Below are 27,225 nucleotides of genomic sequence, written 5' to 3'. Positions count from 1 at the left end.
ATTTCTTTTCGCCTACAAACTATTTCTTTTTTTTCTTTAGTTCCCCTCCCTCCAGTACAGGGTTTCTCTGTGTAGCTTTGGAGCCTGACCTAGATAGAAATAGCTCTTGTAGACCAACTGGTCTTGAACTCACAGAGATTCGCCTGCCTTTGCCTTCAGAGTGCTGGGATTAAAGGCGTGCACCACCAACGCCAGGCTCTACAAACTATTTCATATTACATCAAATACTTCGTTCAGGATTTACACTTAAGATAAAGTAACATAAAAGATAAATCTTCTGCTTATATTTGATAATATTCGTTAAGTCTTATATTTTTTTCTGTGTGCGAAATACAAGTAAAATCATACCTTATAGTACGAATAATAAAATCCCAGAGACAATTATTGGGGTTCAACCTGAGGACCAGAAAAGGCAAAGCCACTGGCTTGTACCTCTACCTCAGACCAAAAATAGGCAAGATCCTATCGCCACAAATCTTGGAGACTACACACTCCAGTGAGTTCCTTTCTCTTCCCCCTTATATTTCCCTCTCTGCCTAGCCCTATCACTCCTGTCTCCACCTTCCTAGTGCTGGGATGATTCCCAATGCCGGGATCGCCTTTGTGTGAGCTCTGTTTCTTTTAGACAAATTCAATCTTGTGTAGCCCAGGATGGCCTTGAACTCACGAAGATGTCGTCTGCCTCTGTCTCCTGAGTCCTGGGATTAAAAGTGTGTGCTACTGCTCCCTGGCCTGTATAGCTGACTAGTGTGGTTGCTTTCCCTCTGATCTTCAGGCAAGCTTTATTTATTTAAAACACAAATAATATACTACTATAATACTTTTTTATTTCAAAAATCAAGAAAGTAAAATAGGTGTTTACTTGCCTATTATGAGAAACTTGTAATTCTGGAAGAAGTTGGTTTTTAAACCACTGATCAAAATCAACACTGTCAAACAGCTCAAAAGCAGCTAATCCCACAGCATTATACACTGTGAAGAAAAAAGAAAGAAATTAAAGATTTTAGATAATTGGTCTTATATAAAAATCTGAACCTACTTTGAAACATGAAATATGCTAAGGATTATATATATATATACACACACACACATACACACACAAACAATAAGATTATTGTATATATACAATATGAACACTGAGATTACTAAAAACATTTTAGAGACATTGCTTAAATTATTTTATTCCAGGTTTTTCCCACTCTTTAGTATTTTCAAACAGAAAACTAAATCCACTGTAACATGAGTCAAATTTCAAATATTATAAAATAATATATGATTCTAAATGAAAGCTGTATTTTATTATCTGGCCCCGGTTTATTTTTCCCTAGCTATCTTGCACAATAATCCCTTAACTGCTTGTTACTGTGCGGTTAAAGCAATGAGCAGTCAGATGTACAACTCTACTGCACCAGCTCATCTTACCTTCAGTCACCCTAATGTTGCAGCCCTCCTGGGGCCCTCCTCTGGCAGCCTCACCTTACAATCTGCTGTGACAGCTCTTTATCCATAACTCCCTTTGTTTTCCACACATGCTTTAGCATTAATCATTTCATACAAGAGCAGAATTAACTGTATACTTAGTTATCCCCTTCAACTGACGATTCCTACATTTTAGCTATTTTTACATCCCAATTCTCATAACACAAAATCTACCACAAAAGAGATTCTCTATGTACTGGACAATACACCTTTCTAGATCGCTTAAGTATAACATACCAGCATCTTTGATTAACAGTGCATTCATATCTTCTACATTGGTTGGACCTGAAAAAAAAAAGGAAGAAATTATCAGTAAAAATTTAAAAAACCCTAATTCAAACTTTTAAACTAATTTTAACTCATAAAAATTATATATGAACAAACAAGTTTAATATATCTATACACTGTTCTAATCAAGTTAAACATATCTACGAAACACTTATCACAGCCTTACGGTAAAAACATTCAAAGCCTGTCTTTCTAAGTTTCTGAAATATAAACAAATTATTATTCAATAGTTACTTTCTTGTACAACAGCACATGAGAACTTAGCTGCCTATTTAGCTTTCTCCTCCCATCCACTCCAACTTCTCTCCAGCCTCTGAAGTCACCATTCTTCTCTCAACTTCTGAGACCAATATTCACTTATTTCCTGCGAGTAAGACATGTAGTGCTTGTCTGCTAGGGCAAAACTTACTTTTAAAGCGCAGTACTTTAAATCTGTATTTTAAATATATGATTCATAGACATGTATGATGTATAAAAAGATTATAATTTGTGCAAACAATGTAGAGTAATTAAGCCAAGCTAGTTAATACCCCATCACCTCAAATACTTACCCTACCTCCTTAAATACTGATTTTTTTTTTCCCCCGCAAGACAGAATTTCTCTGTCCTAGAACACACTTGGTAGACCAGGCTGTCCTCAAACTCAGAGATCCACCTGTCTCTGCCTCCCAAGTGCTGGGAGTAAAGGTGTGTGCCATTACCACCCAGCTTAATGTTTTTTGTTTTGCTTTGTTTTGTTTTTTGGTTTTTTCGAGACAGGGTTTCTCTGTGGTTTTGGAGCCTGTCCTGGAACTAGTTCTTGTAGATCAGGCTGATCTCGAACTCACAGAGATCCGCCTGCCTCTGCCTCCCGAGTGCTGGGATTAAAGGCGTGCGCCACCACTGCCCGGCCTGTTGACTATCTTTTGCCACCATTTATAAAACAGCCTTAAGTTATCCCAACTGATGTTCTGTGCTTTGACCATTATCTCACTTCCCCACCAGTAACCTTTCTCAACACTATCTACTCTTGGCTTCTATGAACCTGATTTTTTATATTTATGTGCAGGTGAAAACATGTGAAATAGTACACTTGCATAGTATTTTCCAAGTCCATTCATGTTGCCATAAATGATATTGACTCTATCTTTATTAATGCTAAGTAGTAGTCCACTGTATACACATCGCATAGAAATGACTTCACTATGAAATTTAAAGACTTTAGAATGAAGTGTTGGCAGATCGTGAAGTACTGTTCATGAAGGACGACCCCACAGTTGGAAAACACAATTAGCCTAAATGTATCTTCTTAAAAAAATATAGATAGATAGATAGATAGATAGATAGATAGATAGATAGATAGATAGATAGATAGATAGAATGTTTTTCAAAGTACTTTGTTACTGGTAAGTATGAATTGTTAAGCTTAACGTTCCAATCAGCTAGAGTAAGTACAGCCAAAATAAGAAAACTGATACAGAACCAGAAAGAAAACTCAACTGTGAAGTCATTGAAAAACTTAATAGCAGAGAGTAACCAAGGAGAATATATCCCAAATAGAGTTTCTATCACTATGATAAAACACCAAGTCAAAAGTGACTTGGGAGAAGTGAAAGATTATTTCACCTTACAACTCTCAAGTTACACTTCATCACTGAGGGAAATCAGGGTGGGAAATGAAAACTTGAATCTGGAGGCAGGAACTGAACCAGAGGCCACAGAGAAATGCTGCTCACTGCCTTGCTCATCATGACTTTCTCAGCCTGTATGCTTACAGCACCCATGACCAGTAGCCCAGCAGTGGCACTGTCCACAGTAAGCTACGTCCTCCCACATCAATCATCAGTCAAAAAAATGTACCACACACTTGCCCACAGGCCAGTCTGGTGGGGGCATTCTCTCAATTGAGGTTCCCTCTTTCTAAATGACTCTAGCTTATGTCAAACAGACATAAAACTAGCCAACACATCTGGCTTTTCCTAAAGTAGTTAAAAAAATTAAGCTAAGAATAGACTAGAAAGTGTGCAAAATCAAAACAGAGTAACAAAAGAAGTATAGGCATCATCAAGTTTAGTAATTTCTAACTGTCCTTAAAGAAATTAACTATATATTGTAAGTAAACCACATGAAAATAAACAAAGCTCAAACTACTTTTAACGATTACTACAATCAATGGGCATCTTATTTTTCCCTTTGGCATATAATTTAAAGAGACAAACTCTAATAGGATTCAGAGAAAACAAGAAGGTTAAGAATCTCCTTCTCTCCAAGAGATTCTCATGTTCAGGTTTCTTCACATATCTACTCAGGTCTTGACCCAACTAACTGGGTAATGTACTCTCCGTCTGCCTTCTAGGCGTTTCTGCAGCATCTACCAGCATGTTCTTCTGGATACACTCCTATAGTCCTCCATCCCTCCAGCCAAAAGCCTTGCCTGGCTTGTTTGAGGGGTCTTCAACTCCTCCAGCCTTTGAAGCCTTTTCTCTCTGAAGGTTTTTTTCTAATTTAAAAATACTCCAAAAATGCATGCCACTGTATATGAAGCAACAACTTAGAAGTTTAGGAGCACTTTTGATCACTTTCTTGTTCCCAGCACATCAATTAGTTGTTCAAGGTAATCAATCAACATATAATAATAAAGTACGCCAAGCACTGAGGTAAAGAATGAACAAAGCCGGCATGAACACAGTATCCGGAAGCTTCAGTCTAACCAAAGTTACTTAGCAATTAACTACTACAATAATCAAATAACCAAAGTTTGCTTTATCACCTGACAGACTAATCAAAGTTACTTAGTATATAAAGTACTACTTGTGTATAAAGTACAATAATCAAATATACAAAATTTGCTTTGTCATTTCTTAAATCTATCTCCTTTCAATTTGCTACAGCTATAAGGCTAACAAACTACTTGAGCCTTTCTAACTTTCTACAACACGCTCTAGAGAGTTTCCCACACCTGTCATTTGGTGCTATGTGTTTACAACAGCAAAATGTGTCCTATTCAAAACTGTAATTCCAGCTGACTTCAACACCACCTTTGCAGGAAAGAACACACTCAGTCTTTCTCAGATTTGTATGCAGTGTATGACCAGGACACAGAGCAGTGACCGCAGGAAACATTTAGGGACTCTTGACTCAACATTAAATGGCAAACCATTACAAAGAGCTTACCTTGAAGAGTTTGCATCATTTCTAGTAGTACTGGAGTAAGAGTCTGATTATATTCATGGAATATATCTATAAATAATACTTCAGTGCAAGGCTAGAGAGGGAGAAAAAAAAAAACAGATTCCTAGTTTTTAAAAAATGTCATATTACATTGGCTACTGCAATAAAGTAAAGGGACACTCATTCTTCAAATTCTAAAACAAATGTTTCCAACTGTTGATTTATTAAAAAACAAAACTATAGGGGCTGGGACTCAGTGCTTGAACAGATTCCTAGTAAGACATACATGAGGCCCTGGCTTCTATCTCTAGCACCATTTCTAAAAAAAATAAAACAAAGGAATGCAAGATAAAGCCAATTCACACAGGAAACTTCTTTCATTGCTTCAACCACTTGGTGTTATAGATACAAAGTTTGTGGGTCTTTGGGTGTTTTTCAAGGCTGGGTTTCCTGTGTAGCCCTGGTTGTCCTGGAACTCCTGTATATCTGTAGACCAGTCTGGCCTCAAACTCATAGATCTGCCTGTCTCTCTCCTCGGTGCTGGAATTAAAGGTATATGCCACCAATACCCAGCTCAAAGAATCTTTAATTCACTGTACTTTAAAAATCATTCTACAGCCATACTCACTTACATGCAAGCAAAATGACTGAGTATCTAGGACAGAGTTAATATATTTAATAATGTGTTTTCATTGACATAGTCACCCACTGTAGTTCATAAATTCAATTTACCATGAAAAACAGCATTTCTTTTAAGAAATACAAACAGTAACAAAACTATTAAGCTACAAAAAGAATGCTTTATTTGGATTCTTTTTGCTTAAATATTTATTTTAAGTGTATGGGTTTTTGCCTGCATGTATGTAAGTGAACCACATGTATGTCTGGTGTCCAAGGAGCCAGAAGGCAATGGATCCCCGGAACTGGAGTTAAGGATGGTTGTGAGTTATCATGGAGGCCTCTTCAATAGGGACAAATGCTCCTAATCACTGAGTCAGTTCTCCAGACATAACTGGACTCTTAGAAGCACTGAGGCATGGGCTGGAGACATAGCTCAGGGATTAATGGTACTTGTTGCAGACCCAGGTTCAGTTCCCAGCACCCAACAAACTATAATGCCAGTTCCTGGGGATACAATGCCCATAAAACTACTGGAAAGAAAAACATACACACATAGTTCACATTGTAAACACAAGCAAAACACTCATATACATAAAATAAAATAAATAAATCTTTTAGAAATAAAAAATAAAAAGCCAGGTAATAGTGGCGCATGCCATTAATCCCAGCACTCCAGAGGCATAGGCAGGTGGATGTCTGTTGAGCTTGAGTCCAGCATGGTCTACAGAATGAGTTCCAGGACAGGTTCCAAAGCTACAGATAAATGTCTCGAAAAAAAAAAATCAAAATTAATAAATGAATTGCTAACTAAATAAAGCCATAAGAAAATAAATAAATAGCAGAAACAACAACAAAGAAGCACCGAGTCATGGGGCTGAGGAGACGGCTCAGCACTTAAGAGCACTACCTGCTCTTCCAGAGGACTCAGGTCTGATTCCCAGTGCCAATACAGATAACACCCTCTGTAACACAAGTTCCACAGGATCTAGTACCGTCTTCTGGCCTCATTAGGTACCAGATACACATGGGGTGCACAGAATATATGGAGGCAAAATGTGCAGATACATTTTTAAAATTTGCTTAAAAAGTCATTCATGCCAAGTAGGTCACAACTGCCTATATCTTCAATCACATGGGACCGACATCTACTTCTGCACTCATGGGCACTACACTAATGTGCACAAACCTACACACAGTCACATACATTTATACATTCATATAATTTAAAATAAAAATAAAATCTTGCCAAGCATGTCGCATTTGGAAAGCAGAGGCAGGCAGTTCTCTGAACTAAGCCAGTCTAGTCTAGATGGTGAATTCCAGTCCCGCCAGAACTATATAGTGAGATTTAGTCTCTAAATAAAAGAATAAAATATTTAAAGTAGAAACAAAAACAATCAAAACCAGTCTTGTATGTGGTGGCACATATCTTTAATCCTAGCAGGTGGGAGGCAGAAAGAGGGATATCTCTTTGAGTTCAAGGTTAGTCTGGTCTATACTGTGAAACCCCCATCCTCCCGAAAAAACACAACACAGAAAAAATTAGTAAGTTATATAAAAATAATTAACAAAGAACAGCTTAATATGCATTTTTACAAATATTCATAAAGACAATAATTTTATCTTACTAATAAATGTGTTTTAAAAGCATCCTATAACAGAGAGCTGGAGAGATGGCTCAGAGGTTAAGAGCATTGTCTGCTCTTCCAAAGGTCCTGAGTTCAATTCCCAGCAACCACATGGTGGCTCACAACCATCTGTAATGGGGTCTGGTGCCCTCTTCTGGCCTGCAGGCATACATACAGACAGAATATTGTATACATAATAAATAAATATTTAAAAAATAAATAAAAGCATCCTATAACAAAAGCAATAGGATGATCTCTGAGACTCATACTAAGCGATAAGGGTAATATAGCACATCATTATATCAGTGTATAAAACTGTAAAGCAAGTCCTTTCCATTCCGTTTCTCTCTCCTGAAGAGGCAGCTTCTGCCTCTCTCCCTCCTCCCCTTCCCCCTGATGTGGGAGAATTGTCTGTATTCTATCGATCATATTTTAAATAAACGCTGATTGGCCAGGCAGGAAGTATAGGTGGGACAATCAGACAGGAAGTAAAGGTGGGGCAATGAGAACAGGAGAATGCTGGGAAGGAGGAAGCCCATTTCTCCCCAGTCCTGCCAAGACTACGGAAGAAGCAAGATGTGACCTACCCTGCCAAAAAAGGTACCGAGCCATGTGGCTAACACAGATAAGAATAATGGACTATTTAAGTTATAAGAGCTAATACGAAGCCTGAGCTAATGGGCCAATCAGTTTTTCATTGATATGTATTCATTTCATTGATATTCATTTCATATAGACTTCTGTGTAATTTCTTTGGGGCTTGCCGGCTGTGTCAATGAACAGTAGGGCTTTCCCATCAAAGTTTCTTTCCATTAATACTCACCCTCAAACTGTATTTCCAAGAGTCTCCTCCTGTTTCTTCCACTGCTGCAATTAAAAACATGAAAAGTAATGCTCTCCAGAAACCTAAAGTGATGCTGCCAAAGCATAGCACTCATGCGACTGTCTGAACCCTAACACTAGATGCCCATCCTTGAGAAACTTTCCTCCGGCTACAAATCACATTTTTGTACTTTACAGTCTCCATGAACCACTCATTTAAATACCTTTTAAGCACTTTTGCTTTCTCGGAAAAAAAAAAATTGTTGGGGAAAAAAAAGCTCAAACTTCCCGCATTTCCCCAACAGATGAAAATACACAATGTGGCATTACAACTCTGAGAATCATTTTAATGCTGCAGTCATGATTCTCAAGTTAAAACTTGTCACACTTCCCACAAATGTTCTGTATGTTTAAAGTTCAAGTAAAAATACTTTAGGACAAAAAAAAAAAAACCTAAGGATTTAATATTCAAAATTCATTTACGCATTATAAAATTATATACACTACATTAAAAAAAGTAATATTGCAGAGCGGACCAAAAATGAGTGACCAGCTAGTTCCTCAGCTAGACAACACAGTCTCTAGGCCATAGACCCAGAGACAAAACCCCAGGCCCCACCCACACAGGCACCAGCCAGCCAGCAAGCAACCCTCCTGCGGACAGGCTGCTCCAACATCCCCCATCAATCCCTGTAATCAACAAGTCTCACCCTGCTACTGAACCTACCCATCCCCGTGACCTCAATGGTATACTGAGATACACACTGCATCTGCACAGAGCAGACCAAGAGTGGGGCTCCTAAGACATAGACAGCAACTACATGATCCATCCAAGAGTAGATCCCTGAGACACAGACACCGACAGTAAGGATTGGACCAAGAGACAAAGACACTGACTGAACCAACTGGAGGAAGAGAGGGGTAAGCGCTAATGCAAGAACACATTCAACAACCTAAAGAGCAATATGATAACACCAGAACCTAGTGATCCTGCAACATGAAGACCTAAATATCCTAACTCAGAAGAGGAAGAAAATAACCTTAAACATAACTTCATGAAGATGAAAAAGACCCTTAAAGATGAAATGAAAATTTCCCTTAAAGAGATGGAGGAAAAGAAAACAACTGGAAGAAACCAGTAAATCTTTTAAAGAGAGCCAAGAAAACCAAGAAAAAGCACAAACAGGTGAAGCAAACAATTCACAAAGTTCAAGACTTGAAAATTGAAATAGAGGCAATAAGGAAAAGACAAACCATTTCTGAAATGGAAAATATGGGTAAACAAATATGAACAACAGATGTAAGGATAACCAACAGAATATAAGAGAAGGAAGAGAGAATCTCAGGAGCTGAAGATACGATTGAGGAAATAGATTCATTGGTCAAAAAAAATGTTAAATTCAACAAATTCTTAACACAGAACATCCAGGTAATTGGACACCATGAAAAGACCAAACCTAAGAACAGGGAAAGGAGAATGCCAACTCAATGGCACAGAAAATATATTTAACAAAATATAAAAAACTTTTCCTACAGAAGGATATGCCTATGGAAAATCTAAAAAGCTTAAAGAACACAGAAAAGACTGAACAACAACAACAAAAACTATTCCCTTGTCATAATAATCAAAACACTAAACATACCAAATAAAGAAAGAATATTAAGAGTTGCAAAGAAAAAAAGGTCAAGAAACAAATAAAGGCAGACCTATCACAATTACACCCAATATCTCAATGGAAACTCTGACAGCCAGCAGGTCCTGGACAGATGTGCTGCAGACACTAAAGAACAAGAAAACTAGCACACACTATACCCAGCAAAGCTTTCAATTACCACAGACAGAGAAAACAAGACATTCTATAACAAAATCAGATTTAAACAATACGTATGCACAAATCCAGTCTTACAGAAATTACTAGAAGGAAAACTCCAACCCAAGGAAGTTAGATACACCCACGAAAACACAGGCAACAGATAACCTTACACCAGCAAACCGCAAAGATGGGAAATACATAAACACTACCACCAAAAAGTAACAGGAATTAACAATCACTGGTCATTAATATCTCTTAATATCAATGGACTCAATTCACCTTTAAAAAGACAAAAGCTCAAAGAATGGATAGGAAAACAGGATCCATCCTTCTGTTGCATACATGAAAACACACCTCATCCACAAAGACAAACCATTATCTCAGAGTAAAGAGTTGGGAAAAGATTTTCTAATCAAATGGACCTGAGAAACAAGTGAGTGTACATATCCTAATATCTAACAAAACAGATTTCAAACTAAAATCGAACAAAAGAGATGAAGAGGGACACTTCACACTAATCACAGGAGAAATCCATCAAGATGAAGTCTCAATTCTGAACATCTATGCCCCTAATACAAGAGCACCAACATATGTAAAAGAAACATTACTAAAGCTTAAGTTGCACATCAAACCACACACACTAATAGTAGGAGACTTCAACACCTGAATCTCACCAATGAATAAGTCTGTCATTAGCAGAGAATTAAGATAAAACTAACAGATGTCATGACTCAAATGGATTTAACAGACATCTATAGAACATTTCACCCAAACACACACACAAAATACCTTCCTCTCAACACCTCATGGAACTTTCTCTAAAATTGAACACATACTCAGTTAACACAGCAAACCTCAACAGATACAAAAAAACTGGAATAACCCCTATATCTTTTTGGATCACAATGGTTTAAAGTTAGAATTCGAGGCCGGAGAGATGGCCAGAGGTTAAGAGCACTGACTGTTTTTCCAGAGGTTCTGAGTTCAAATCCCAACAACCACATGGTGGCTCCCAACCATCTGTAATAAGATCTGGTGCCCTCTTCTGACCTGCAGGCACACATGCAAGCAGAATGCTGTATACATAATTAATAATTAAAAAAAAAGATAAAGTTAGAATTCAACAACCACACTAACTGCAGAAAGACTACAAACTGATGGAAACTGAACAATGCTCAAGTGAATCACCCCTGGTGGCAAGGAAGAAAGAAAGAGAGAAATTAAAGACTTCCTAGAATTCAACGAAAATGAAGGCACAACATAACCAAACCTATGGGACACTATGAAAGCAGAGCTAATAGGAAAGTTCATAGCATGAAATGCCTACATAAAGAACCTGGAGAAATCTCACACTAGCTACTCAACAGCACACTTGAAAGGTCTAGAACAAAAAGAAGCAGAGTTGGAGGAATAGATAAGAGGAAATAATCAAATTGAGGACTGAAATCAATAAAATAGAAAGAAAGAAAACAGTACAAAGAATCAATAAAACAAAGAGCTGGTTTTTTGAAAAAAATGAACAAGATAGACAAACCCTTATCCAAACTAACCAAAAGGTAGAGAGAGAACATCCAAATTAATAAAATCAGAAATGAAAAGGGGGGAAGAACAACAGACACTGAGGAAATCCAGAGAATCATTTGGTCATACTTGAAAAACCTGTACTCCGCAAAATTGGAAAATTAAAAAAAAAAAAAAAAAGACATTTTTCTGGATAGGTACAACATACCAAAATTAAATCAAGACTAATAAGTAAACAATTTAAATAGACCTATAACTCCTAAGGAAATAAAAGCAGTTATCAAAAGTCTCCCAATCAAAAAAAAATTCTGGGAACAGATGGTTTCAGCGCAAAAATTCTACCAGAACTTCAAAAAAGAGCTAATACCTATACTCCTCAAATTGCTTCACACAATAGAAATGGAAGGACATTGCCAAACTCTTTTTATAAGGCTACAGTTACCCTGATACCCAAATGACACAAGAACTCAAAAAAGAAAGGGATAATCAGCCTATAGTACATGACCCCAGAGAAGCTAGGTAATAAGGAGGCCCGTAAAAGAGACATACATGGATCCCCCTGTGAAGGGGAAACACAAGATATGAGAAAATCAGGAACATGGTGTTGGGGGGGGGGGGGGACACGAGGGAACAGGATGGCTGAGATGGGGGAAGAACAGAGAGGGAGAGCAAGGAAGGGGCTGTCTTGATTGAGAAAGTCATTACAGGGTTAGTGAGAAACCTGGCACTAGAGAAACTCCCAGGAATCCACAAGGATGACCCCAGCTAAGACCCTAAACAATAGTGGAGAGGTCTCTAAACTGGCCTTCCCACGTAACTGTCATCATAGAGCCTTCACCAAGCATCTGATGGAAGTAGATGTAGAGGTTCACAGAAAAGCACTGGGCATGGAGCCAAGTTGAAGAGATGGAGGAGCAATATGAACAAAGGGGTCAAGACCATGATGGGGATACCCACAGAAACAGCTGACCTGAGCTAATGGAAGCTCACTGACTCTGGACTCACAGGAGGCGACCTGCATAGGACCAAACTAGGCCCTCTGAATACGGATACAGTTATGATGCTTGGGCAGTCTGTAGGACCACTGGCAGTAGGACAGGCTTTATCTCTAGTGCTTGAACTGGCTTGTTGAAGCACATTCTCTTAGAGGGATACCTTGCACAGACTAGATATAAAGAGGAAGGCCTTGGTCTGCCTCAAAGTGATATGCCAGACTTTGTTGACTCCCCATGGGAAGTGTTACCCCCTCTGAAGACTGGAAGGAGAGGGGGAAGTTGGAAAGAGCAGAAGGAAGGGAGTGAACGGGAACTGGGATTGATATGCAAAATGAGAAAAGATTGTTTTAAAAAAACAAATTTAAAAAAAGGAAAAAATAAAATTCTAGTTAGGAAAAAAAGGACACACTGTGCAATGAAATAATCCATTTTCCAAATAGCTTAAAATAATTTCTGAATAAAAGCAGAGAGGATAAGTGTTCCCAAAAGTTTAAAGCCATCTTAAAATGTTGAAGAAACATGTACAACTTTGGGCATCTAGTCAAAGTTACAGAAAGAGGGTAAAATCGCCTATGTCCTGGTGCAGCCAAAGGGCTTCACACAGAGGTATTCTATACGTGTATTCACACATGTGAATGTGAGTGTTATATGTGTGTCCAATTGAGTCGGGGTGCATAAGTGCATATAAGTGGTGTTTTCTTCAATGACTGCCCACCTGCTACAGTGGCACAGGTCTCTCACTGGTCCCAGACTCTCCACTTAGGCAAATCTAGTTAATACGTTTGCTCAGGAATTCTTTGTCCCCACATCCTGCACCCTGGGATGAGAGGGGCACCACTATGCTGTGTGGCTTTGACGAGGGTTCTAGGGATTCAAGTTCTGATCCTCACACTCCCAGAGGTAAACACTGTACTCAAGCATCTATGCAGCCCAACAAAGACGCTTCACAGACACAGGATTCTTCTCTTTTCTATAACAACCTTGGCAGACTTATGCAACTCATCTATCAACTACTGAAACTCACAACTGTTAAGGAATATGAAGATGAAAGAAAAGAGCATTTTTAACAATTAAAAAAAATTTCCCAGGTGGGGCTGAAGAGAGGGCTCAGCAGTTAAAAGCACTGCTTGCTCTTCCAAAGGTCCTGAGTTCAATTCCCAGCAACCACATAGTGGCTCACAACCCTCTTCTGGTCTGCAGGCATAACACAGACAGAACATTGTATACTAAATAAATATTTTTTAAAAAAATTCCCAGGTGCATGAAAGATGGTTCATAGGGTAACAGTGCTTACTGCCAAGCTTGACAACCAAAGCTTTTTCCCTGTGGCCTAAAGAATAGAGGGAAAAAAATTGTGCAGGTATGTGTATTTACTCACTAATAAGTGAAATGTAATTTTAAATTAAAAAATTTAAAAAAAAAAAAACAAGTTTTGGGTAGAAGATACACTTTTCCTGTCCTATAAAAATTAATACACAAGCCAGGTGGTAGTGTATAACTTTAATCCCAGCACTTGGGAGGCAGAGGCAGGCAGATCTCTGTGAGTTCGAGGCCAGCCTAGTCTACCAAGAGCTATTTCCAGTATAGGCTCAATATGGAGTCACAAAACAGAAACTAACCTATAAGAGATTAGTAGTTAATTCTATGTTTTCATTCTAAACTACATAACACAAGCTATTTTCTTTTTCTTTTCTTTCTTCTCCTTGGTTTCTTTTTGTAGCTTTAGCTATCCTGGAACTTGCTCTGTAAACCAGTCTGGCCTCAAACTCTGAGATCTGCCTGCCTGCCTCTGCCACTGGAGTGCTGGGACTAAATGTGTGTACCACCATGTCCAGGTAAGGACAGCTAAAAATGTTACCCATCTCTTTCCAGAACAAAACTGTGTAATGCATCTGAGTAAGTAACTTATTTTCTACTTCTGACTTTGCCTGAAAGGGTAAGAGAGGGTAAGTTAATTGTGTAGCAGCATACACACATTAAGCAACTACGCCACTGGAGGTCCAAATTTCATTTTAAAAAGGCAAAGGTGTACTGGTACACGCCTTTAATCACAGCACTTGGTTCAAGGCCAGCCTGGTCTATATGGTGAGTTTCAGGACAATCAGTCAGAGCTACAGAGAAAGACCCTTAACAAAAGCAAGGGAGGAGAGGAGGGGAGAGGAGGGGAGGGGAGGGGAGAGGAGGAGAGGGGAGGGGAGGAAAGAAAAGGAAAGGAAAAGACAGGACAGGACAGGACAGGACAGGACAGGACAGGACAGGACAGGACAGGACAGGACAGGACAGGACAGGACAGGACAGGACAGGACAGGACAGGACAGGACAGGACAGGACAGGACAGGACAGGACAGGACAGGACAGGACAGGACAGGACAGGACAGGACAGGAAAGGAAAGGAAAGGAAAGGAAAGGAAAGGAAAGGAAAGGAAAGGAAAGGAAAGGAAAGGAAAGGAAAGGAAAGGAAAGGGAGCCAAAATCAGAAGTGCTATATTAAAATGCAATGTTTTTGCCCCTATCATTCAAACACATACTTGTTTATGAAAGAGAGAGATAAGTCATATGAAAACTGAAAAGTTAATTCTTACTAAAGCCTTCTGGATCTTCCTCCCACATTGTCAGTTCTTCTTCAGTTAATAAAAAATAATGAGAGACTAATCTTCGACATATCTCTGTCAACGTGGGATATGTGAAGAATGCCATCTTAATCTTATGGGCTTCAATTGTTTCAGGGCTGCTATCTAGAAAAATAAAATTTCCAGTTAATAGATTAGTCATTCTCTCTAAGCCGGATCTTTTAAGTAAAATAAAAAATGTACTTTCAGAAGAAAAGATATACTTGAGTATGAATCTCTTCGTACACAGTATGAACCTATTTTTAAGGTACTCTTCCCATTATTTGTAATGCATCAGTCCATCAGTCCAGCTGCATCCTAACCACGATAATTTATACACAACTGCTATGTTGTCCCAACATACAAAATGATCTCCCTCCCAATCCATCTCTTCCATTCTTCCTACCTTGCTACAAGACTTCCTTATTCACCTTCACACCTATACAAAAAGCATTCCAGATAACACAGCATATAATTCAGCCTTGTCTACAAACAACTCAACTTTGTAAGAAGTCAGAGAAAAGTTTTATTCTATAAAGAATAAGAACAAATAGTAATAAGGAGCTGCAAAGGCTATTGTGGGATAATTCCTAAATTGTATAAGTTTCAAATCATCTACTGTGTTACAAAACAGGTCAGGAAATATAAACAATTTGACTTTAAAAGCCAATATTCACAAATTAAATTGTAAAGTGTTTCTCATAACAATAGAATTTTCATATTAAAATGAATTTCACAAAAACTGTATTAAGATAGTAATTACATCACACTTGGATTAAAATTTTTCTAAAAAAAAATCAGTGGAGTATTACCTTCAAAATTTTTGGATGGCTTATAAGCATAATTTTTGACAATCATCTTAATAAGATTCATGCACTGGACAATGAATCGCTCAAACGTAACACCTTCACCAACTTCAGTAAAAACATAGCTTACAGAAAATTCCAGTGACCTCTGAATTAGGGGAGTAAATGAAATGGGGTGCTGATCCAAGAAGTCCAAGAGCTATAAAGAAAAGAAAAGCTTGAATGGTATTTTGTACAAAATCTTTATAAAATATATTACTCCGATTTTCTAATAACTACTTAACTAGTTTTAACCTTCATGGGAATTCCGGGCATAACAGATTCACATACACTATGACCCTTCTTGGAATATATCACAAATCATAGATTTTTTTTCCAAGCTTTACCCTCATAAAGAACTTTCTAGAATTTCTAATGCAGAGACCAAAAAGATACTATTAACTTTGTAACAATGAGTAAATGCGATATAAAAAACATTCGGTATATATTACAGGCTTTTTAAAAGAACAATAGTAAGAAGACATTAAAAATAAGACTGCCTTCTTTATGAACCATATTTGAGTTCTAAGACTGCCAGAGCTACACAGAGATGAGTCTGTCTCAAACTATATAAATAAATAGAAAAGAAAGCAAGTAAACAAACACACACATCAGCTTTATATTTGGTTTTTAAAGGTTAAATTGATTTGATTTTGATTGATACTACCTAGAATGTAAGAAATGAAGATACTGACATTCAAATCTAACCGTAACAATAAAGCATCGATTAAAAAAAAACAGATATTCTGATCATCTTCAAGTACCCATTTTGTGTGCAGTCTCCAATCAGGCCTTCCTAAGTGATAGAACACAGTTCTTTTTTTTATTTCTTCCAATTCTCCAAGCCCCAATTTTCATAAAGTATTATATAAAACTGACTTTATCAGACATTGGGCAGTACAACCATAAATTCCATTCAAAAGATGTGGTAATTGGGATAATACTCTGATATTCATTCTGAATATACCCTGTGATATTATAGTTACCAGCTGCATCTGATCTACTTCTGGCTGAACTGCTTTTTCCTTTTTTCTCCTTAGATCTCTAGTAGATCTAAGAATAATGAACTTTAGAAAAATCAAGCTTATAGTCATTATAGTTGATTTTATTTTCCCAGTGGTGCTAACAAAACGGAAGGCTTAGTGCATGCTAGGCAATCCATCAACCACTACATAACCAACTAGAATTGATTCTTTTACATCCAATTAACTTACACATTATACGACATTTTACAGGCAAATTTAATTACTATACATGTTCTTAAAGTTTAAAGATAACAAAGGTGATTTCAGTTTTCCAAAGACTTAAAACATGTTTTCTTTCATTAAAGTAAAAACTATACAATATACAAATATATTTTCCTTTCTAAATATGAGGTGTGTTTTATTTGAAAAAAACATATATAACAAAAAAGAACACTTACCACTTTAGTGAAAAGAATGATGGTCTTTTCCAGCCTATCTCGACATACATTATCTGTACCTATACTTCTACCTATTAAGAATATAATTCAAGTTTTTAATAGTCTGTAAAATTACAAAAAGCATTAAAACTTTAACAAAAAAGAGATATTTCACATAAGAAATTCATGATTAAAAAAGCTGTAACAAGATTTGTATCTAATAAACAGAGTAACCATCAATGTTACAATAAACAAGATTAATTCTAAAATATAAAGTGAACACATTTTTAAAAAAAATGATAATTTTAGCAACAAATCACAAATCACATTTTTAAGGACTAATCAGTTGTATTTGAAGCATTTTTCAAACACAAAGCACCTAAAGAATAATGTATTCGTTATCATTTTGTCATACATTTATTCTGAAAACTCTCCCTCCTAATTTGCACATTCTGGATACTGTCAGTCTCTCTGTTCTTTTGCTCTCTCATCACTCTCTATAATCCGCTTTGACATACACCTCATTCAGCTAACTTTGGTACCGTCTTGGTGATGACCAGGGCAAAGGGACCTGGGTTTTGTTTTGTTTTAATTTAACTACACAATACAAAATGCCTGGCAACAGGTTCAATAAAGTATTTGCTATACTAAAAATGACAGGCATAAAATAATCAACAACCCCTACAAATGAGATTAAGATTCAGATAGCAAGTGTCTAAACACACTCACTGTACACACACACACACACACACATACATGAGTACAAATGCATTCCAAGCAAAGGTGTTCACAATCACATATATGGAAGAGACAGGATAACAAGTCACCAGTACAACACAAACATAAATGCTAAACTTTCTTTATGGAGCTTTGGATTACAAAAGATTACATAAAGTATCATTTAAGGAAGGACATTTATATCAGTGAAATATAAACTATACTAAAAGAGATAATCTAAACAGGACTGGGCATATCCTATACATATTACTTCTTAAACAAAATTGCCATGCCTAGGGCAGCAGTATTAGTTAAAGGGAGTGCACAGACAACACAGAATTTTAGGAAAGGGTTTCCTCTAGTCTTGGGACAAGTATATGGAGGCAAAACTAAGCTTCTGATTCAGCCTCAATAGTGAGTTACCAACTTCTAAGACACTCATTCTAGTCACATACAGGATCTGTTCTACTCCCAAGACATCACTCAGACGGTCCAAATGTGACACTGAGACAAATCGCTATCTACAGATTTGCATGTACAGAGTAGAAGCTGCTGATGAGTTAGCAATAATTCATTAATCTATATTAACCCTCATTAATCCCAGCTGTTAATGAATAATAAACAGTACTGAATGTCAGTTCTAAAGTCAACATGTAATGGAAGGACTTACTGCACTCCAGAAATTGTTTGAGACGTTCAAATATTCCATGTAAAAAACCCTAGAAAAGAATACATTTTAAAATGTCTCAATGTATTCTGTTATAAACATAACCTTACACTTTTTGTCAAGGATTCCAAACATAATTTTTATACAAGTACCTGAGAGAGCTAGAGTTGGTCAAATATGCCTAGAAGCCCAATAGGCTAGAGACTGAAGGAAAAGGATCATGAACACAACAACCTCAAGGCCTACACATGCTAGGCAAGTCCTATATCACTAAGGTATATTCCCACCCCTTTTTATTTTGAGATATGGTCTTGCTTAAGTTATCCAATCTGTCCTCAAACTTGCAGTCTTCCTGTCACAACATGCCAAGATATGATATTACAGGTGTGTATCATGCTCAACAGCAATGCATCATCAAATGCAAGCCAACAGGAAGAGTTAACCTCTTCAGTATCTTTTAGGAGGCCCTAACTAAATGTACTACTTCCCTCAACTTCATGCAGCCCAAAATATCCCCACAGAACACGTAAACTGGGCTAAACTCATCATGTATTTAAGAAGAAATTATAGAGCTATAAGTTTGTGCACAGAAGAAAAAAAGATATATATCAACAGTGAATATATAGTACAACTGTAGCAGGCTGAATAAAAATGGCCCCAACAGTCTCACTGAATGTTTGGTTTCCAGTTAGTGGAGTGTATGGAAAGGATTAGGAAATGTGGCCTTGCTGGAAGAGCTGTGTCACTACGGGGTGGGCTTTGGAGGTTTCAAAAGCCCATGCTATGCCTGACATGGGATGCCCTTCTATATGCGTCAATATGTTTTATTACCATTGGTTAATGAAGAATCTGATTTGACCAATAGCCAGGAAGAACAGAACCAGATGAGAAATCCAAGGAAAGATATAGGGAAGAAGAAGACAGAGTCAGGGAGATGCCAGCAGTTGCCAGAGAAACAAGATGTGAGGTAACAAGTCAAGAGCCTCGTGGTAAAATATAGAATAATAGAAATGGGTTAATTTTAGTTGTAAGAGTTAGTTTATAATAAGCTTGAGATAATAAGCCAAACAGTTTGTTATTAATATTAAGCCTCAGAGTGGTTATTCGGGAACTGGCAGGCAGGAGAAAAACCTTCATTTATAAAGGCCCAGTCAACTGTTGCCTACAATTCTGGATGTAAGTTCTCAGCTACTGTTGCTTCAGCGCCGTGGCTGCCTGCCTGCCTACCTCGATATTTCCTGCTGCAATAATCATGGACTACCCCTCAGACACTGTAAGTGAGCCCCCAAATTAATGCTTTTTTTTATAAGCTGCCTTGATCATGTTGTCTCTTCACAGCAATAGAACTGTAACTAAGCTAACAACCTATATGGGCTAGTATAAGGTTGTTTACACACATACTGTTTACACACACCCTTAGTTTGTAGGTTGTAGTGTTTTGAATGAGAATAGCCCCCATAGATTATATGTTTAAATACTTGATCCCCAATTAGTGGAACTGTGTGGGAAGAGGTGTGCTCTTGTTAGAAGAGGTGTGTCACTAGTGAACAGATTTCAAATTTCAAAAGACTTATGCCATTACCAGTGTCCTCTCTGCCTCCTGCTTGCAGATCTAGATGTGAACTCTCAGCTGCTCCTGTCAAAAAAGCTTTGCTACACCATGGACTCTAACCTTCTAAAACCATAAGCCCCATCAAATACCTTCTCCATGGCTATGGTCATGGTGTTTGACCTCCTGTCAACATGCCTTTGCTGTAACCTTCTGAAACCATAAACCCAATTAAATGCTTTCTTTTATGAGTTGCTTTGACCATGGAGCTTGATCATAGCAAAGAATGTTGTTTTTATTTGCGGTGCTAGGGGTCTAACACAGGCCTCTCATTATGAGAAGGCAAGCATGTTATAACTAACTATATCTAAGGCTCGTGTATTTATTCATCAAACTTCTTGTAAAGATCATGTATCACTATTAAGAAGAAAAAATATTTCATTTTTAAATATAAAAAATATCGAAGACTTAATTGACAATTTAGAATTCACCTAATAATGTTAAAACAGCATTAAAAATCTTAGGGATTCACTTCGACTTAAATTCAAATTAACGCTGTCAGTGTATCCTACAAGTTGAAAAGCTATCCTAGGCCATTTCCCCTCCTTTATGTAACAGCCACTTTGATATGGTGAAAGCAGACAACTATAAAATTCACTATAACATAGAGAGAATGATAAAAAAAAAAAACCAAGACCTAGATGGCCACTTAATTAAAAACTATTCCAAATCAATACCAGATAAAAAGACAGTCAGAAAAAACACCAAACACTTTCCCAAGGTCACTTGTCATAAATCCTTTCTGTTTCTTACCATCACCTCCAAATTCTTATGAGGTTCCACAAATCCATTCACAGTTAACTTACGTAGCACTGAAAAGCAAAGAAAGTTTCATTTGAACTGTATTTCTTCATATTTATTCTATTACAATCATAATTATAATGAATCTGAATAACAAACTCAACCAACTCAAACACACTTCCCACTTAGCAGATCCAGATACGTAATCATCTGAGTGAGTACAAAATCTGGTTCTTCTGAACAACATGAACAATGGTTGTTCTCACATGTCGCTATACTAGATATATAACTGTAGTAAGATTTTGACATTAAGGGTAATTTATTCTTAGAAATTTTAAGATACAACTAAAAACTTCAACTTTAGCTTATCTGAAAATAAAGTATGTCTCCTAAAACCAATATAAAACTAAATTGTTCTCATATCTGGAATAGAGTGCTTAATTATGAATATTACATCTTATGGTAACTAAAATCCTTACGCACAGGGGCAATTAAGGAATGGATCTTGAGTCTGAGACAGGCTGAAGTCCCTTTTTCAGTACTCTATTACTTAGGGCAATTTTTCTATATCCACTTTCCTGAGGGAAAATGTGGTTATTACATCTGATTTCATAGTTACTAAAGGATTCAACAGTGCAATTTATGTAAAACAGCACAATTCCACAACAAGGATGACAGTATGAGACAATCTGGAAGAATAGGGGAGAAAACAGAGCCTCTTGAATACCAAGGGAAGACACTAATGTTGAGGCTCATCCCAGCCTAAGACAAAATTAAAGTCACTTTATTAAAAAAGAATTGCTATCTATATTACTATATAATTATCTATTCGATAGTGTTCATGAGCCCAAAGACCATATATTAAAATTAAATTTAGGCTGGATGTAGTAGTAGTGTTGTAAATCTTTAATCCCAGAACTCAAGACGCAGAGGAAGATAGAGCTCTGAGTTCAAGACCAGCCTAGGTTTCCTATATACTGAGTTCCAGATCAGCCTGTGTTGAAAACAAACAAACAAATTAAGCTAGGCATATGATTGTCTACAGTCCAATTTCTTAAGATGTGGACAGTACTTTAAAACCATTCACACATTTGTTCAGAGAACTCAGCTTAGGAGTTGTGAAGACACTGTCTAGTAAGTTCACGTAAAGGATGCCCTAGACAGTGCCAAGAGTGCACAGTGAGATTCCAAGGTAAAGGGCTGAGTTGTTAGATCTTATAAACAAAACTGTTTTAAAAATGCAAAACAGGGCTCATTTCAGGAAGAGAAAAACAAGTTCTATGAGGAAAAACAAATAGAACAAAGAAACCACAGTGCTAGCCACCAGACTGGTTTGGGGAGGAGAAAGGGTGGGTCAGAGGTACAGGAAGCACGGGCTCTAGTAAGTAACACAGGGAACTTGGTCCATGGAAGGCAAGATGGAAATGATACTACAAGAATGCTCACAAACACGGTAAAGAAAGCACAGTCCAAAACAGCTTCCCTACCGCCATCTCCTATAGTCCAGGCAAGCCTAAGGCACAAAAACGTCAAAGGTCAAGTTTAAGGAAAAAAGACTTGAGAGACACCATTCAACCAAGCGAGTTAGAACTAAAACTGTAAGGACAATGGTAAAAGTAGGAACCAGACAGAGAAATGTAAAGGAAAATAGAAGCACATGAAAAAAAAAAAAAAAACATTCAGAGGACTGAGACCAAAGTAACATACAATTCATACATTTGAAATGACTTGGTATTTTGATAAGTTTCTTAGAAAAGAAAAAAAGCTCCCTAGTTCTTATCTTACAGAGAAATCAACACATTTTTCCTAAGGACAACAGAGAAAGAAATCTGTCCCGAGCAACTACTTGGCAACTTAAACAGTACCTTTTAAGGACAGTAGTGTTCGCTCTAGTGAACTCAGAACTGCAGTTTCACTGCCAGAAGAAATCTGCTGCAGGAATGTGTCTGTATGATGGTTCCACAGAGAACAGGCAAAGTTATAAATTCCAGAAGCTAACTGCAAGAAAAAGCATCAAATTTGCACATCACTTGTTTTAATAATAAATTACAAATACAAGCAATTACATGTGGTCTTACAACAAAAAAACACACATTCAGTGAGATTTGAAATAGTTAAAAAGTATTTATGGTGATGCTTCAAAGATTTTAACTACAATATAGTGATTAGTGTTCATAGACTACTGCTTTAAACACACACACAGAGACACAAACCTAAAAAATTAGTCTCTTAAAACAATGTTTACCCTAATAATATCTATATTTACAGACTGGTGATTATTTTTGGCTTACTTTTTTGCACTCACTAATGGATTGAAAGCTCAGATTTCAAAACAACCATGTATGGACCATCACTCAGTAAGTCACACATGTTGATACATGATGGTAAATGATAAAGTTAGTCTGACCTTCTGTGTTCCTCCTGTAGTTCTCTCCACGGTGTTTAAGTATTTAAAGCTAAAGACATACAAACCACATGACTTTCAGACTATGTTCCTGACCAGTACCAATGTTTAAAAACTGATCAATGGGCTGGGAAATGGCTCATTTATACAGCACTTGTCTGGCATGCTTCAGATCCTGATGCCTGTCCTTGGCATAAAAAGGAAGGGAAGGACAGAAGCATACAGCAGATTCCTTTACCGAGTATACAGTAAGTCTCCTCCTGCCAGTGTGACACTCTGAAGCACAAACCAGCGGTATCGTCAACGTTTCCCATGTACACAGTGCACAGATACAGCAGTGACACACGACTATAATCTCGACCCTTGGAAGGTTGAGGCAAGAGGACTGCCAAGAAGGTAAGGTCAGCCTGAGATAGCCTTGTAAAACAAGTAATGTGCAAATGTAATTTGGAACAAGTTCAAATAGCCACAGGATCTTTTTCTCAACACTCTCCAATACCACCATATGCTAAATTCACTAGAAAATGAAAAATTGATGGTGATAAGCATTCTTTAGTGCCTCAAAGTAAAAGAAGATTAAAATCTAGCCTGGTAGGTTGGCATTAACCTATAAAATCAGGAGGCTGAGGTAGGAGAATCACAGGCGAGCCCGTCATATACACTGAGACCCCACCACAAAAAAACAAGCAAAAGAAGCCTAATTTAAAACAAGATTAAACTAGGCAAATTGGTGCACACTTGTAACTTCAGGACTCATGAGACTAAGGAAAGAGAATCTCACATTTGAAGCCAAGCTGAGCTACACACTGTGACGGTGTCATTAATAAATAAACTAATGTAAGATTAAGCTTGAGAAGAGAGTCAACCACATAGAAACTGGCATTTGCTCAAGAAGGCAAATATTAAGGAAAAATCGGACACCCTGAATGAACCAGTACATTTCAAAATCATGCCAGATTTATATTAAGTGTTTTAAGTAACGACAACAAATGAACAAAATGATCTTAATTATTATAATTTTTAAGCATTAACTCCTGGTACCAGGATGTGAAGGTTTGAATAGAAATGGCTCAGGACTACATGGAGAAATCCTGTCTTGAAAAAAATCAAAAACAAAACAGGCAGTGGTGGTGCACACATTTAATCCCAGCACTTAAGAGGCAGAGGCAGATAGATCTCTATGAGTTTGAGGCCAGTCTGGTCTAAAGTGTGAGTTCCAAGACAGGCTCCAAAGTTACAGAAAAACCCTATCTCGAAAAACCAAAAGGCGGGGGAATAAAACAATAGAAATGGCTCCCCTAGGCTCATAGATTTGAAAATGCTTAGTTACTAGGGAGTGGCACATTTAGGAGTTGAGACTTTGTAGGAGGAAGAGTGTCACTTGGGGTGTGGGCTTTGAGGTTCCAAATGATCAAGCCAGGACCAGTGTTTATCTCTCTTCCTTGATGCCTGCCAATCGATATGTATAACCTCAGCTCCTTCTTTAGCACCCTTATTTTCTGACCTCTGAACCTGTAAGCCAGTCCCAATTCCTTTATTAAGAGTTGCTATGGTTGTGACATCTTTTCATAGTAATAAAAACCTTAACTAAGACACAGGAGAAAATTATTTTACCAAAATACACCATCTGCACACAGAGTGCAAATTACACTATATATAAGAGCCTCTCACCGGGCGGTGGTGGCGCACGCCTTTAATCCCTGCACTCGGGAGGCAGAGGCAGGTGGATCTCTGTGAGTTCGAAGCCTGCCTGGTCTATAAGAGCTAGTTCCAGGACAGGAACTAAAAGCTACAGAAAAACCCTGTCTCGAAAAAAAAAAAAAAAGAAAGAAAAAAAAAAAAAGAGCCTCTCCATTCAATCCCCAAAGTCTAAATAAGATATCCTCATCAAAAGATTAGAATAAAAGGGACATTTTCCTCATGGTTGAATCAAATTCATTAAAATAAATTTTGCTTGTTCCACAAAATCCATTACATTTAAAATCTGACTCCAAACACCTATGTAAGAAAATTTGGTAATTCAGATAATCAAATAAAACAGTTAACTTGGAAGAAGGAGGGATGAAGATCAGGAGTTCAAGTCCAATCTCAGCTACACAATAAGTCTGAGGGAAGCCTGGGTACCTGAGACCCTGTCTCAAAAAACAAAAGAGGGTTTGTGAGAAGGCCCAGGAAGCTGGATTCCCAGAACCCACATAAAGTGAAAGAAGAGAAAAAACAACACCACAATGTTGTCCTCTGATCTCTATATGAACACTGTGGCACAATCATGTCTGCACACAACACACACACATGCATAATAATAAAAACGCTGTAAGAGTTATAGATATGGAGCAGGCGTAGTGGTGCACACCTTTAATGCCAGCACTCTGGAGAAAGAGGAAGGCAGATCTCTATGAGTTTGAGGCCAGCTTGGTCTACAGAGTGAGTTCCAGAGCAGTCAGGGCTAGAGACATGTCTAAAAAGAAAAAGAAAAGAAAAGGAAAAAAAAAAAAAAAACAGTTACAGATATTAAGATAAGTTGGGTAACACACCTGTATATTTGAGAGGTAGAGGCAGGACAATCAGTTGTTCAAGACCACCATAGGTTACATAAAATCATGTCTCAAGAGAACAAGAATTTTATATATATATATTAGTAACAGTGGGCAAAGTTGAGCATACACATAATCCCAGGGAACTGGGAGGCTGAGTTCCAAGACAGCCTAAGCAACACAGGGAGGCACTATTTCAATAAAAAATTTTTAGTTTTGTTGGGTTGGTTGGTCAGTTTTGTTTCATTTTTTGTTTGTTTGTTTGTTTTTGAGACAGTGTTTTCTGTATATCCCTGGCTGTCCTGGAACTCACTCTGTAGACCAAGCTGGCCTCAAATTCAGAGATCTGCCTGCCTCTGCCTCCAGTGTGCTGAGATTAAAGGTGTGCGCCACCACCGCCTAGCAATGATAAAGATCTTAATCTATTAATTCTTCTCTCTCCTTTTTTCCTTGATTTTTCTTTTTTGTATTCTTCCTTTTTGCTAATCCTAAACATATTATTATTGTAATAAAAATTATTATTTCAATTTAAAACTATGTAAGTAATATGTTTGACATACAGCAACTATTTCTTAGTGGAGGCAATATACAACTTTGAATAAAAATAAATGAACAGTATAAAAATGTTTTCTTTACTATTCCTTGTTTCCTCATTCAGATCTGGAGCACAGTACCTGAGTAAGGACATCAGACATGCACTAAGGCTCCAATGTAAGAGTTTTAGGCTAATCTAAAGCACAACAGAAACAGATGATTACAGTGCAGAAGTAATCATCTCTCTCTTTGACAAACAGCTTTTCCTTGATTAAACTTCAGTCAGATTCTCCTAACCCCTTTGGCAGTGAGGTATGAACTACGGCCAGTCAAAGCCCTCTCCCATCCACATCTCAGTCACTCTGGGTACCTGGTTAGGCGTCTCACCTCTACAATCCCAATGGTATCTCATCATTCTAGCTTGCCTACAGAAGCAGAATCCTGTTAGGTCAGTTTAAACAGAAACTGCCCCTTACCCTGGCCATCTCCTCCTAGTAACCTGCCAGCCACTCCCACCTTCCCCACCCCTCCTGATTCTTTGACTATAAACTCCCATTTTCTTACATTCAGTGTTGTGCCGACCAACCTCTCTTCCCAACTGCAAGCCCTCCTCTAGTAGCTCCTTCTGGATAAAGTCAGTTTTACGATGACTGTCTTTGACAAGCATTTCAGACATTTTCCACAATTTTTCAGTCCTACTGTAAAACAAGGGAAGACTTAAAGAAAGGAAGCACTGCCCACTCTCATATCCACAAGCTATTCATAACCTTCATTTGCACCAGAGCCATCAACTGATGTCTGCTTATAAAGGCTCAGATGGAAAAGAAAAGGCAATGAAGTAAACC

At 37.6% G+C, this 27,225-nt stretch overlaps 1 protein-coding gene across 7 annotated transcripts in view; it reads right to left on the bottom strand.

Annotated features, from left to right (window-relative positions):
• Positions 1-27,225, bottom strand: part of Ipo11 (importin 11) — a 148,201-nt gene that overhangs the window by 90,844 nt on the left and 30,132 nt on the right. For 6 of the 7 annotated variants that reach the window (XM_057789847.1, XM_057789850.1, XM_057789848.1 and 3 more), the window contains 10 exons: positions 22,774-22,906; positions 20,921-20,979; positions 18,562-18,610; positions 17,196-17,266; positions 15,740-15,932; positions 14,901-15,053; positions 7,990-8,033; positions 4,921-5,011; positions 1,717-1,764; positions 867-972 (listed from right to left, as the gene is read on the bottom strand). In XM_057789847.1, the coding sequence (XP_057645830.1) occupies positions 867-972; positions 1,717-1,764; positions 4,921-5,011; positions 7,990-8,033; positions 14,901-15,053; positions 15,740-15,932; positions 17,196-17,266; positions 18,562-18,610; positions 20,921-20,979; positions 22,774-22,906 (947 nt within the window). The remainder of the gene's footprint in view (positions 1-866; positions 973-1,716; positions 1,765-4,920; positions 5,012-7,989; positions 8,034-14,900; positions 15,054-15,739; positions 15,933-17,195; positions 17,267-18,561; positions 18,611-20,920; positions 20,980-22,773; positions 22,907-27,225) is intronic. The other variant, XM_057789845.1, reaches the window with a different exon arrangement.

Source organism: Chionomys nivalis, chromosome 15 (assembly GCF_950005125.1).
Source record: "Chionomys nivalis chromosome 15, mChiNiv1.1, whole genome shotgun sequence".
Classification (NCBI taxonomy): Eukaryota; Metazoa; Chordata; class Mammalia; order Rodentia; family Cricetidae; genus Chionomys; species Chionomys nivalis.
The sequence above is the reverse complement of the archived record's forward strand: the minus strand, read 5'-3'. Positions and strand labels throughout refer to the sequence as shown.